Consider the following 14,385-nt stretch of genomic DNA (forward strand, 5'->3'; position numbering starts at 1 on the left):
ATTAAAGATTCTAAAGAGGTTGAAGTATTTTCTTTACAGAATTTGCCTACTGGAACTAAGCAAAACTATTAGGATTTCATGAGCATAAAACCAGAGATAAAAGAGCATCAATTCTAAATAATTTATCACAGCCTCTTTTTCTCTAAATCAGTAGTGCCTGAGAAATTTCTCCCAGAAAATGAAGGTAAAACGGACTGTATTTTTCTGTTTTGTTTATATGCAACACTAAATAAAGAATTTCATATAGATTCTAATACCTGACTTATTAGCCACAATAAATTTGTAAGGAAAAGATTCTCTAGCCAGTGCAAAAGTATTACATTTAAAGAACAATTAATGTGATTTGCTCTTTGGCAGGGGGGCGGAGGGGGACAAAGTTGTATTTGTTCATGACAGTGTACCTCTTGGCCAAAAGAAAATTTATTATTATTATTTTTAATAGAACCCTCCAATCCTGCAATGATTAGAAAGCAGAGCATGGGTTGCTTACCATATATATGCACTGAGGTGTTAACAGATTTCAATGACGGGCCGCTTTTCACATGACAAATGTACAGTCCTTTGTCTTTGTTCTGCACTTTGTTGATAACAAGAATGCTGTAGAATACATTGTTACGGGAATTGCGTCGGTCAATTCGTTGCCTTATAGAGGCTCTCTTATTTATCTAGAAAGAAAACGTGTAACAAATGTAGAAGGAGTCATTGTTCGCGCTCAGAGTTACAGCATTTCTCAGATGATTCCTCAGACTAATATTTTACACTAAGAGGCAAACCCACCCAGAGCGAGATGCTCCAAACCGACATCTCTGTCTCGATGTGTTTCCAACGTGTGCCGTGGCACCACTGACTTGGCACTTCATTTTCCTCAAATGGGCTTTCACACACAGTATCTCAACAGTTTCTCACAAGCCAGGGAGATTGGCAGGGTTATTGCCCTTATTGTAGATGAAGAAATTGAAGCATCAGAAACACTGGCCAATGTAGCCTGGGAACTTGGGTCTTCTGAGTACAAATCTAACTCTGCCCTCTAGCACCTACCTCTTTAACCAGTAACCTGTTCTCTAGGCAGTGGTATCACACACAGACTCAGGCCATGATTAGTATCTGGATTAATCACAGGGTTTCTCTTAATAAATCACCACGTGAGTTTTCTTTTGCTTCCTTTTAGAAATGAAGGGAAAGATTATGACTCCTGGCTACACCTATTAAGGCGTAATGATCCTAGTTTCATTATTTCCCTATTTGAGCAAGGCTTGCCAATATCTGCTAAATACCACTAAATGGGTCTGGGGGCCTGCAAAGCCATCAACAAGTTTAGCCAGCGATCTGGGGGGGTGGGGTGGGGTGCTGTCCCATGTTTGCAGGCCTCAGGCTCAGCGGTATTAAACTGGCCACAATGACCCACTCCTGGCTTTGCGAAGATGAGGTCACTGTGCCTTTTCCTTTCATTGTTCCTTCCTTTCTTTTCTTTCTTTTTTTTTTTTTTTAAGCATTGCATTTTATAACACATAATATGTTATTTCCTCCTCTCAGTTCGTCCCCGTGAGGAGGCATGGAAAAAGACTCTGGAAGCTGGCCAAACTAATCTCTGGGTCTTGAACTTAGCTCTCCTGTATGCCATGCTGGATAAATTCTACCCACCTGTCCTTTTACTGCCCTGTTGGAACAGACACATGTTACGCCATTTTCTCCATTCTCAGCAGCGACCACAGAGAAGACATCGATCACTGCCATCAAAAATCAGAGACTCCGTGCCCTACACGAAAAGACTGAGGGACCTTCGGCAACTCTGTTCACGTCGCTATTACTTCTCCCTTCTCCCTTTGAGAAGGCTTTCCTTTCTCGGGTTCGAGTAACATTGGTATTGTTTCTGCCTTGGTACCCTACAACTCCCCCTGGGTTTCAGAACAGGGCCATCAGCACCATCCAGCAGCCACATGTGGCTATTTAAATTAAAATGAAACAAAATTTAAAATTCGGTTCCTTAGTCCTGCAAGCCACATTCCACCTGCTGTTAGGCATAGGTGGCTAGTGGTTAGCGTTTTGGACCACTTCCATCACAGCAAGTTCCACACAGCACCATTTTCGAAGGTTATGGGCACTCAGTAGATGTATTACCACACTCTCACTTAGAGTAGCAACACTGACAGGGTACAAGTTTCTTCCCTCTTTCCAAGTATTAAGAGTATATGACTTCCATCAAAACCCAGAATATATTACTACAAGTAGTAGCATTTTTATTTCAACGAAACAATACCATTTTCTAGAAAACACCTTATGACTGATGAGTCAATGTGTCCCTACAGGGCACTTGTGGTACCGTTTTGTTGCTAAGTTGTTCTGTTTTCATAGCAAGAAATGTATATATTGTACAGCACAGGGAATATAGCCCAATATTTTCTAATACCTGTAAATAGTGTATAATCTGTAAAAATGTTGAATCACTATGTTGTACACCTGAAACTAGGATAACACTGTAAATCAACTATACCTCAATTAAAAAAAAAAAAGCTCGGGGCTGATGCATTAATCTTAATTATACATACATAATTTAATCATAAGCTAACTTCATGATTGGCCCATCTGAATGACGTAACAAGTGATTTACCTGGGATATGCCACATGAATCATACAGACATACAAGAAATGGGGCTGGAACCACTGTCAGATGTTTCTTAACAGTTTATCCGAGATTCCCCGCCTATACGTTTTTAAAACAATGATTGTTTGCAAGGATGTTTAATCTGAATGGGAACCTAACTCAGCCTTCATCCTTCTCATTTTTCTGAAGGACAGAATTGCTCCTTTGTCACTTAACAAGTGGAATATTGGATGGCTGGGTTGTATTATCTTTTCCAAACATGCTCCAATCAGGTGCCTGCCTGTCTGCCAGTCTCTTAAATTAATGCTCTGACGACAACTTTTTGTTGTTGTTTTACAAAAGATAGTCCCTGCCTGGCATGTAGTGATAAATTTCTCTCTCATCTCTAAATCCCAGAGAATCATTTCCAAGGATGAAACAATCCCCTTTTCCACCCAGAATCATGCAATAGAAATACCAGCCTATACACTTCAAAACAAAACCTCCAGACATCAAAAGACCGTATCTCTGCCTATCACACTCATGAAATGTCAGGCAAGGGAAGCACCCAAACCAAACCCAAAGCTTCTTTATTGACTTGAACTGCCAGAGGAGTCAGAATATTCTGCTTTTTCCCACTTCAAAAACTCAGTTTAGCATTTCACTTGCTAAAACTAAACACTGTCCTATAGAAGAAATAGAAAAGTAGGTCACTCACTTCCCCAGGGTAACTCCAGGTCATCTGAACTCTTGTGTTCAAGGGAGTGGTGGCCGTGCAGTTGAGGGTGAGAGCATGACCTCTAAGTAATCTGACTGGGCTTGGCGTGCTTATTTGGACGTCTGTGATTGTGTTGGCTGCAAGCATAAGAAATCACATTAAAAAAAAAAAATCAACGTTTCATTAAGCAGATAAACCCTTGAGTATTCTGACTTATGCTCATGCTTTCGGAACATCACTTACTTTGTCGAAGTGTGAGATAGTTTGTCTTGTACTCATGTCCGTTGACTGTTGTTTCACAGGTCAGAAGCCCTATTTCTTTGTATGTTGCATTTGATATTATAAAGCCCTTCCTACTGTCCCACGTTATTCTTTTTCCATCAGGGATCAGAGTATCAAATGGAAACTGGAAAAAAGAAGAAACATGCTTTCACAAAATCATATTAGCGCTGTGATAAGAGATTCCCTCATAGTTTGTGAAAATGTCATTTTTACCGCAACTAAGAATAGTGCAGGCAAAAACTCCAGGTTGTCATAATTGGTTTAGTTTTCTTTGCATGTAGGAAACGATACATTAACTATGACAAATTATAGTAAGCAGGATAGTTTGTTATTAGTCTTAGCAACAAGCTGCACCCACCTAGGGTAGACCTAGTGGTCATGTCAGAATTCTAGCGGGAGCGCCCGTATCCCTTTGGCCTCTGGGAATCTCTGTAATAAACTGGCCTGATACTCAATAGAAAAATTAATTAGGATTTTTTCCATTAGGGCTGCCAGGTTATCCTCTTGGTCTCATCATCAGGAGCTTTTAACAAGCCATACCTTGTCCTCTCATTTTGCATGATTTGTTAGAGGTGGCTGTCTTAAAAGGACTGTACAGGGCTTCCCTGGTGGCGCAGTGGTTGAGAGTCTGCCTGCCGATGCAGGGGACACGGGTTCGTGCCCCGGTCTGGGAAGATCCCACATGCCGCGGAGCGGCTGGGCCTGCGTGTCCGGAGCCTGTGCTCCTCAACGGGAGAGACCACAACAGTGAGGGGCCCGCGTACCGCAAAAAAAAAAAAAAAAAAAAAAAAGGACTGTACATAATTCCTGGTCCCCCAAGATTCATAGCATTAACTTGGCACTCACTGGGGTTATCCCTCTGGGGAAGACTGAGGGTACTGACTCTGCACCTGGAAGGGAGGCGCCCAGAAGCAGAGGCTCCTGACCGTGAAGAGAGCCGAAAACGGATGTGAGGCCAGAGAGTTATGAGGCCAGAGAGTTATGAATGAAGTGCTCGCAAATCCCTAGAAGTATTCCCAAACACAGTGAGACCGAGCAGAAGTAAAGAGCCCACGATCTGATTCTCTGCTTATGCCTTCTCCTATGTATCAAGGACTTAATTTACACCTTCCACCTTGGGATTAGACTTTGTAAAGGGCCACTGTCTCATAGAGCAGCCCAGCCAAATTCCCCTGATGCCAGATTGGCAGCCAACTCCAGAGGCAGTGGTCTGACAACTGCTTTCATCCCCAGCTGGAAAAGGGGGAAAAAAAATCAGATCACCTCCTCACAACAGATTATAAAGATTCATAGCATTAACTGCCATAAAGAAGTTTCAAATCTTTTCTCTCTTCTTTAAAAAGAGCACACACCTTACATCACTCTATCCACAACATCCTTTATATATGTTGCTTGTGGAAGGAGTGAATCTGACTGGGATTTGTGATCTGATGGCAGAGATTTCTATTCCAAAAGCACTAGTTGTCTCTCCCAGTGAATATGTCTGCATTGGTGTATGTTACCAGAGCGTTACGTGGGTTTGACATGAACTGCATCCTGTTTATGAAGAACTGAAAGCAATTAAAGGATGCATTTCATGTTTTAGTAAATTAGGATGCTACCTGTAAACTTAGGAATGCCCTGCATTCCGTGGTGGTGGTGGCGGGGGGAAGAACCTTCTAACCTGGTGCAAACTATTAAAGGAAAAACTCAGAAAAATATAAGTCGGGGATTGAAATCTGGGATGCTTTAAAAACATGTGAAAACAACCACATACTGAACCTACAAGAAAGGTTGGCTGACGGACTTGGTCTGCACAACTTAAAAATACATTAAATTTTCCTCTGAAGTGTTTCTCTTACTCTATCCATTACTGCCACTAGTTGTAGTTCACTGACAAAGTCACTTTATTTCTAGCTGACAAGAGCTAAAATAGCAAAAGACTACAAAGCTCATCAGCTGTGGCGGTGTGTGTGTCATAAAGAGGCAGACGGATGGGCAGCCTGGAGACACTGCTGAACAGGGAGGCTTGTCTCCAGCTGACCGGGGCTCTGCTGAAGCAGGCATGGGAAAAGGCGGGAGCAGCAAGTTAGAAGAGAAAGGACAGTGAGAAAAAACGATCTTCTGTTAATTTCATGTCAGCATATATGTGTAACAGGTTAGAATATTTTCAAAATATATGTGATAAACCAAAATCCTGGTTAGACTGTTATGCTTCTCTCCCTTTTTTTTTTTTTTTTTTTTTGTATTATAGATCTGGGTGGGAAAACACAGAAGATAAGCTTTCCCTCCCAAAATGTTTGCAGGTGGGAGTCTGGGAAAGTTCCTCCAACAGACAAGCGATCTGCATTAGGGCGAAAAGGCAAGGGGTGTGCATGAAAAGAGAAGTTTCATATCCTCATGGTTTGTTCCATATTAGTCATAGACCAATTATCATCTCGGACTCAGAGGGGTAATGCCAGGCTATGGAAAACATCATGATAATAAATTGATTATTGGGCATTAAACTGTTGGATACGTAACGTGAACAGCTAATCCTTGAACAGGCCTTGCCTGTGCCAGGCATGATCCTAAGGGCCTTCCGAGCACCTCAGGTAGCCTTCCTAACAGTAAGGCTACTGTAAGGCTATACAGGTTCAGTAAGGCTATACAGGTTCCCTGTAACCTCTCCCATCTCTCCAGTGAGGACTCTGATGTGCAGGGAGGGAGGTCTGATAACTTGCCCATTCTCCAGCGGGTTAAGTGGTAGTGGCGGGGGGTGGGGCGTGCAGAAAGAATCCAGGTGGTGTGGCCCCAGCCCCGGCTCTGAACCACTCTGCCCCGCCTCCTATGCAAACTAAACCGTTAGCAAAGGATGGCAGGAACATGGAGTTAGAAGACAGGACACGGGCTCCAATGCCCAGTGTGGCCTGTGGCCTGGACATCCCTGGAACTCCCTGGGAACCTCAGTTTTTTCTTCCACCAAGTGAGTTTGACCCTGCTGGCATTTCCAGCTCCAACATACTACAATTTTATATTTCCTGGCGATGACACCCAGTTGTGATAGAAACCGAGACCTGTCACTGATGGACTATACTGAAGATTTAAATCAACAACTTGGGGGAGTGAATGCAAGGGGAGGAGACAGGGAGACGCCTCATCACATTTCAGGATTCAGGGTCAACAGGTGATACTGAAAATCACTCTGAACTCATTCAACTTGAGGACCATCACCACCAACCCTTGCTGAGTCCCTACCTCTGCGTGATGGGCAGTGCTCGGTGCTGCCTGGGGACAGCCTGCACTTTTCCTCTGAAAGCTCTAAGCTCTCAGGAGGCACTAGAGTTTTCCATGTGGGAAGTTTTTATCCAACTCTCAGACTCAGCACAGGCCTAAAGTTACTGCAGCTGGCATGTCACAGTTTAGGGGTTTTATTAGATTTCACTCTGGATCTTTTTCCTTCTCTACATGCACAATTATACAACATAATATGAAGAAAATCTCATTTATAGCTTTTTTTTTCCCCTAAGAGGTTAAATTTGGATGCCCATAGGAAGATAAGCCTTTTGTTACAAGGAACATCCCAACTCAAACCAAAGCGATAGCTCTTAAATGCCTGGCGAGTCAGGTACCCTGCCTGACAGTTCTTCCTTCAGCAAAAATCTGCATTATTAATTTGTATACACTATAGAATTGGTTTTGCTGACATTTACAGACATTCGAATTTGTGGCAATACATAAAAATTTTCATGATTGTAGCTCTTTCATTATTCACACAGATTTATGCTCAAGACATTATCCTTTTAGTCCATTTAAGTACACGCAGGGGTATAACGCCTAACACTTACATAGTAAAAAGCTGTTACAGAAAGTCCGCCGAGAAAGCCGAAATGTCTCTTAGATAACTATTCCAGAGACAGAAAACAACTCAAAATTCAGTATGCTCCCCTGCAGTAAAAATCTTGTGAGAGGAGCACTGCTCAGTTTTACCTTTTTTAAAGTAACAGTGATGTTGGGTGATGTAACCCGGCAGGGGATGACGACCTCCTTCCCTTCGGTCATATTTACAATTTCCGGGATTTCACTGTGCATCTCTAAGAAAGGTCTACCTGTATCTGAACAAGAAGAAAATGAAAACACATAAACATAAATGATTGTATTATGAACATGCAGACACTGCAGCTGGCGAGGCAGCATGGGCACCACCAGTTACATCATTCTCCTTTCAGGTAACCCATAAATCCACATTCTTCTCTTAGAATCTGGCGCTCTGTGTTTCTGTTTCTCTAAGAAAACCGAATTCCTTATTCAGGTCTTAGCCTTCCATCAGGGAGCTCTGATGCCCTACTTTGCAATTGTGACCTGGGGGGTGGGGGGAACAGTAAAGGTGAATATTCTGCATAAACTGCTTTCCACAGCTATGCTAAGTGCCTCAGGAAGCGCCCTCCAGAGCCTTTGTAAGAAGTCAGAGGGGGCGGGTACAAGGGCCCTCTGTCTTAGGAGCACAGATGACGGCGGATAGCAGCAAGCTGAGGTGTCAAGTTGGAGAGAGGATTAGCATTTGAATGACAGAAGCACATGCCTTCGCCGTTTTCTAGAGCTTAATGGCAGACTAATAAGATGAGAAGGTCCAAGCTACTTCAGGGGAGGGGGCGGGCTAAAGGCAGGAGCAGCAGTGTGAATACCGCGTTTATTTCACGTGTATGTGACATCCGTTTGTTTAGCAGGCGCTGCACATCTACGAACAGCAAAGCATGCGGAAGTGACACAAAGAGGTCTGGAAAGGGCTTTACCTAATCACCGAGAGACCACTCTTAAAAGTACAGCATTGCCGACCACAAACTGGCACTTGCCATCTACCTTTACAAGGATTAAATCATGAGCCGCTGCAGCTGCTGAACTTCAACACCACCTGAAAGGAGCTCAGGGTGGAGATCAGGAATGAGGCGCTCTGTGCTCTGGGGAAAACTGGCAGAACAGGTCTTCAGATAGTTAGATATTTTATGAGCCCAATTTTTGCATCTCCTTGTATCTAGAAAAGCACTAAAATTCTTCAGGGTGACGTCTGCTCCTCCTGACTAGAGGCAGGCTTCTGCAAAAAATATGTGCTTGGTCACAGGTACTCCCTCTTCACACCAAAATCATATATATACCCACCTTCTCCCCTGTCTCTTTGGAGCTGTTTCTCAGAGCTATCTGAAATGCTGCCTCCCGGGCTATAGTCCTCATTTTTGCCCCAGATGAAACTTAATTCACAACTCTCATGTTGTGCACTTGTTTTCAGTTGACAGAATTTTGCCAGTCTCAGGGGTCAGAAGGACTCAAACCACCCGAGCGGCTTCCCTGCAATACCTCTAGGGACCGGAATGAGCATCCTTTCAGAAACAGTCTCACAGTCCACTGTGCCCTTGCCCTTGGGACGCCACTGACAACGATCCCTTCAGGAGATACTGTGCTCTCAGCTTCTCCCCTTGGCTCCAGCCTTCTGTGCCCAGGTGGAGAGAAGTCCTGTGAGGACTCTCTGTCTGGACCCTCACCTGCTTGCTGTGGTTTAGGAAGCTCATCCTGGATGCTGAATGGAGAACGAAGTGGAGAAAAACAAGAGCATGAAGGAGGCCATGGCTGCCTGGACTAAATGGGGGCTGCAGACATTGTTATGGATTGAACTTTGTCCCCGCCCCCAAAATGATATGTTCTACCCCCCCAGTACTTCAGAATGTGGCCTCATTTGAGTCAAATAGGGTCACTGCCAATAGAATTACTTCAGTTAAGTAGGGTGGGACCCTAATCCAATATGCCTGGTGTCCATATAAGACGACGGCCACGTGAGGACAGACATACAGGGAGAACGCCACGTGGGGACAAAGCAGAAGGGGAGCGATGCAGCTGCAGGTCAAGGATCGCCGGCTGCCAAGGATCGCCACCCCCAGAAGGTAAGGAGAGCCAAAGAAGGATCCCCTACAGGCTTCAGAGGGAGCATGGCCCTGGTGCCATCTTGAGTTTCTAGAATGTGAGACAATAAAGCTCTGTAGTTTTAAACCCTCCTCCCCGCCCCCCCCCCAGAAGTGACAACGCTGTAGCCTGCTGAAGGTGAGAAAGCGTGACATACACTAGAGGGGGCCCTAGAGAGACCGATCGCCACAGCCTATCTTGGATGCCCTGAGACACGGATCCCTACTGGTCGTCTGGGAAGCCTCGCTGGGCCAGCCCTTCCTGCTTCTACCGTCTGCGCCCCAGCCCGTCTTAGCGGCTTTGCCAACATCCCCAGGACTCTCGTCTTACAGCGCTTATAACGCTTCTTCTCTGGCTACACATGGGATGATGAATTCCTAGGAGAGGAAACAGACCGTATTCATCTCTGCCTCATGTGTATTACGTGAATGAACACATGAACGAATTGCTCTCCAACCCTGTCATTTTACAGATGAGAAAACAGAGGCGTAAACAGGTTATAGTGCCTTGTCTCGCTGTGAACAGAGCTAGGCCCAGAGGCCAGTTTCTCCTGAGCTCCAGCCCAGGGCTCCTTCCCTGCCCCCATACCCTCATCACTGGGCCCGCCTCCCCCCATCATAGGAAGGGCCTTCGTGGCAACTGTTTTTCAGAGATAGGATGATTGTCTCAGTTCCCACGTGCTATGCCACACTACCCAGTGTTGCAGGAATTCTGAGAGGTCGCTCACCGAGGGACAGGGCTGGGGTGGGGGCAGGCTTTGAGACGGGCCCAGCATGAGGCTCAGAGTCGGGATGGATGGGTAGCGGGGAGGCAACAGATCTTGGTTAAGAGCACACACTTTAGGAGAATTCCCTGGCTGTCCAGTGGTTAGGACTCTGTGCTTTCACTGCCGCTGAGGGCGTGGGTTCAATCCCTGGTCCCGGAAAGCCGCAAGGTGTGGCCAAAAAAAAAAAAAAAAAACACACACACACTTTATAGCCGGGGTTCAAATCCTAGCTCCATCCCTTCCTAGCTGTGAGCCTGTGGGAAAACCGTTCTACCCTCTGTGCCCCATTTGTAACATCTGCCTCAAAGGGTTACTATGAAGGTGACATGAATTCATACATGTAAAGTGCTTACAATGGTACCTGGCAGACAGTACAATACTATGTATGTGTTAGCCGTTAATTTTCTTCTTCTTATGAGAGATTTGGACTTACGGAGAGAGGGCGGTTAGGATATATGAAAATCCTAAATCATACTCATGATCTAAACTATAAAAAGTACAAATCTATATTCATATAATGGCATAGAAAAAAGGCAAAATGAATACACTAACATGTTAGCAATGATTATCTTTGAGTGTTATGGGTCGTTGTTATTTTCTTATTTACCTTCTGTATTTGTCAGATTTTCTAGAATGATCATGTATTATTTTATAATAAGATTCAAAATTATTGCCTTTAAGTCTCAAATTCTAAAGCACCATCCAGTTTTACTTGAGGAAAACTATACATTTTGTATTTGATTTACTTCGGTTTTGCTCAGTATACTAGAAGGAGACATTAACTACCACATTTGTAGTTACATGTCTGTTAGGAAGGCTCAGTGGGTGTAGCATCTGGAGAGAGGAAAAGTTAATTATACAGAGACAAAGATTCACTTATCAGCACGAAATTCCTCCCCTGAATAAAATTGCTGAGCTAGACATCCAGGCAGGGACTATTGGGACTTGATCATTCCTTTCCTTCCTCCTGTGAGTCTATATTTTTGTCTCCTTTGTGAGTCCCAAGGTAAACACAAACACCAGGAAATGGTTTAATTCACGTAACCAAACGGTAAATCCTTCACATTTAACTTACTGTCTCCTTAAGCAACCATTTTCAACAAAGGACACGGGCATAAAAAGTTCCTGCAGGAAACAGTAGACCTCAGTGCAGTCATTTTTAGGCCTATGAATGCCAACCCCAAATGAAAATAGAAGCGGCTAATGCAACGTGCCTTTGAATTGTGCCTTTCCCTTGCTCACTTTGGATCCCTCAAACACTTGAATTTTATGATAGCTACTGGCCTTTAAAAGCCAATACCAATTTTAGCACTGGGCCCACTGTTCAGAAATATCAGGACGTCAATGATTTGTGTCCATCCCAGCACAATTCAAAACACATCATCTGTAGCACAGTTAATCGTGGCATTTTAAATCCGCTATGTTTGCAAATGAGCTTATGCCTGTAGATACACACCCATACACCCACACACAGAATATTCTCCAGGCTTATTAATAGTATATTTCCTCTGCAATTTGTTTCAAGGAAGGGCTAAGAATGAACTTGCCTGACATATTATAATACAAACATTTTTTGTTTTGTAGGACCACAGTTACAGAAGAGGTCAAGGTTCCATTAATATCACCAGTAAAACCACTTACTACTCCCAAAGGACGCATTTGTCTTTGTCACAGAATTAAAAATGACTTCCAAACCCAGCCAGCGCTGCAGAGTGGTTTCCTGAGACCAAATTGGCTGGCTGTTGAAAGAGTGAGGAAGAGCTGCTCCAGAGATTGCCGGTGTACCCGCGGTGCAGACACACTGTCACCAGGGACTCATGCCAACACTAGCGACGGGGAGGTCATGCCACCCTCCCCTCTCTGAACTCTTAGAACTCAAAGCAGTGACAGGAAACTGGCACAGAATATGAGGTTTTCTCATCCAGTGGGAGTAGCTGGGCTGTCATCTTTCAGGACAACAAGCAGGCTAGGACATAGGGAAAGGAAAGATCAAACAGGGATCCTTCTTCAGAATGGTATTACGTGTTTTTTCCTTTTAAAATCTGTCATCACTCTGGCACATCAGGGCATGCAGACACAGAGGCCCCAGCACGGCAATCCTCATGCCACTCCACTTCCCAATGGCATCGCCTGGGAGTTCTTCTACTGGGTTTGGAGCAAGTGAATGACCCAAGGATTTTAGGGAGCTTTTCAGAGTTGAAGAGGAGTTCAAGAGTAAACATCTTGTTTCCTAGCACTTGTTCATTCCCATGATTTTCATAAACTTTTTCTTGATTTCCTTTCCCTTTAATTTCATTTTCCTTACCTATAAGTCCTGGTCAGGAGGACTTCTAGTTATTTTCAAGGAGGATGTGATTTTAATTTATTGAGGACGAAGTGAAGAAGATAAGAAACTAATTAACCAATCCCATGAAAAGGATTCTACCTAGACATGAGAGTTTTCACATCGTGCAAGTCTTTGTGTTGTGGACCATTCCTAGTGCTCAAGGAGAGTTTGTTGACTAGTGAAATAGCTCATTTGAAATATGAGCAAAAAAAAAAAAAAGAAAGAAAGAAAGAAAGAAAGAAAGAAAGAAAGAAAGGAGGCAATTTCTTCTTGACTTTCATTGCCCATCAAAGCTTTTGAGAATTCAAAAAAGAGCTTTGGAGCAACCACAAGAAAGCTGAAATAGCTATACTAATATTAGATAAAATAAACTTTAAAACAAAGTATGTTACTAGAGATAAAGAGGGCATTTTGTAGTAATTATAGGGTCAATCCAGCAGGAAGATACAATAATTATAAATATATATGCAACTAACAACAGAGCACCAAAATACATGAAGGAAAAACTGACAGAATTGAAGAAAAATAGAAAATTCAACAATAACAGATGAAGATTTCAATCTTACTTACAATAATGGACAGAACAACTAGACAGATGATTGAAAAGGAAAGAGAGGACTTGAACTACACATAACCAACTAGACTTAACAGATATAAACAGAACACTCCACCCATCACAGCAGGATATACATTCTCAAGTGCACATGGAACATTCCCCAGGATAAACTACATACTAGGTCATAAAACAAACTTCAATAAATTTAAAAGGATATAAATAACACAAAGTATGTTCTTTAACTACAGTGGAATGACATTAGAAACCAATAAGTGAAAGAAACTTGAGAAACTCACAAATATTTGGAAATTAAATACCACACTCCTAAGTATCTAATGAATCAAAAAAGAAATCAAAAGGAAAATTAGAAAATACTTAGAGAATGAAAATAAAGACACAACATACCAAAACTTATGGGATGGAGCTAAAACAATGTTTACAGGGAAATTTACAGTGGTATGCCTATGTTGAAAAAGGGAGAGAGATTCCAAGTCAATAACTATCTTCTACCTTAGAACTCTAGATAAGGAACAGCAACCTAAACCTAAAGAAAAGAGAAGGGAGGAAATAATAATAAAGATTAGAGTGGAAATTAGCAAACCAGAGAACAGAAAAACAATAGAAAAAATTCCATGAAACCAAAAGCTAGTTTTTTGAAAAGACGAACACAATTGACAAACCTTTTGCCAGACAAGCCAAGAGAAAAGACAAACTAATAAAATCAGAAAAGAAACTGTAGATATTACTACGAACATTACTAAAATAAAAAAAGCATTATAAAGGAATAGTATAACTGTATGCCAATAAATTAGATACCAGATGAAATGGACAAGTTCCTAGAAAGACAAAAACTACTGAAACTAGCTCAGCAAGAAACAACCTGAATACACCTGTAAGTAAAGAGATTAAATTAGTAATCAAAACACTGTCTACAAAGAAAAACCCAGGCCCAGATGGCAAGTGAATTCTATCAGACATTTAAAGAAATAATACCAATTTTTCACAAACTTTTCTTAAAAAATAGAACACAAGGGAAAACTTCCCAATTCATTTTATGAGGCCAGTATTACCCTGATACCAAAACCAAAGACATCACAAGGAAACTACAGGTCAATATCTTTTATGAATGTGGATGCAAAAAACTCAACAAATTCCTAACAAACTCATTATATATAAAAGAATTATGTACCATAACCAAGTGGGATTTGTTCCAGGAATGCAAGGTTCGTTTAATCTCCAAAAATCA

At 42.6% G+C, this 14,385-nt stretch overlaps 1 protein-coding gene across 3 annotated transcripts in view; it reads right to left on the reverse strand.

The window, feature by feature from the left end:
* The window catches only part of FLT1 (fms related receptor tyrosine kinase 1), a 175,982-nt gene that overhangs the window by 116,607 nt on the left and 44,990 nt on the right, over positions 1 to 14,385 (reverse strand). For all 3 annotated transcript variants that reach the window (XM_082602602.1, XM_082602603.1, XM_082602604.1), the window contains exons 4-7: positions 7,530 to 7,654; positions 3,543 to 3,705; positions 3,300 to 3,436; positions 491 to 665 (exon numbers count right to left, since the gene is read on the reverse strand). In XM_082602602.1, coding sequence (XP_082458728.1) covers positions 491 to 665; positions 3,300 to 3,436; positions 3,543 to 3,705; positions 7,530 to 7,654 — 600 coding nt within the window. The remainder of the gene's footprint in view (positions 1 to 490; positions 666 to 3,299; positions 3,437 to 3,542; positions 3,706 to 7,529; positions 7,655 to 14,385) is intronic.

This window comes from Mesoplodon mirus, assembly GCF_964341445.2.
Source record: "Mesoplodon mirus genome assembly, chromosome: 17".
NCBI lineage: Eukaryota > Metazoa > Chordata > Mammalia > Artiodactyla > Ziphiidae > Mesoplodon > Mesoplodon mirus.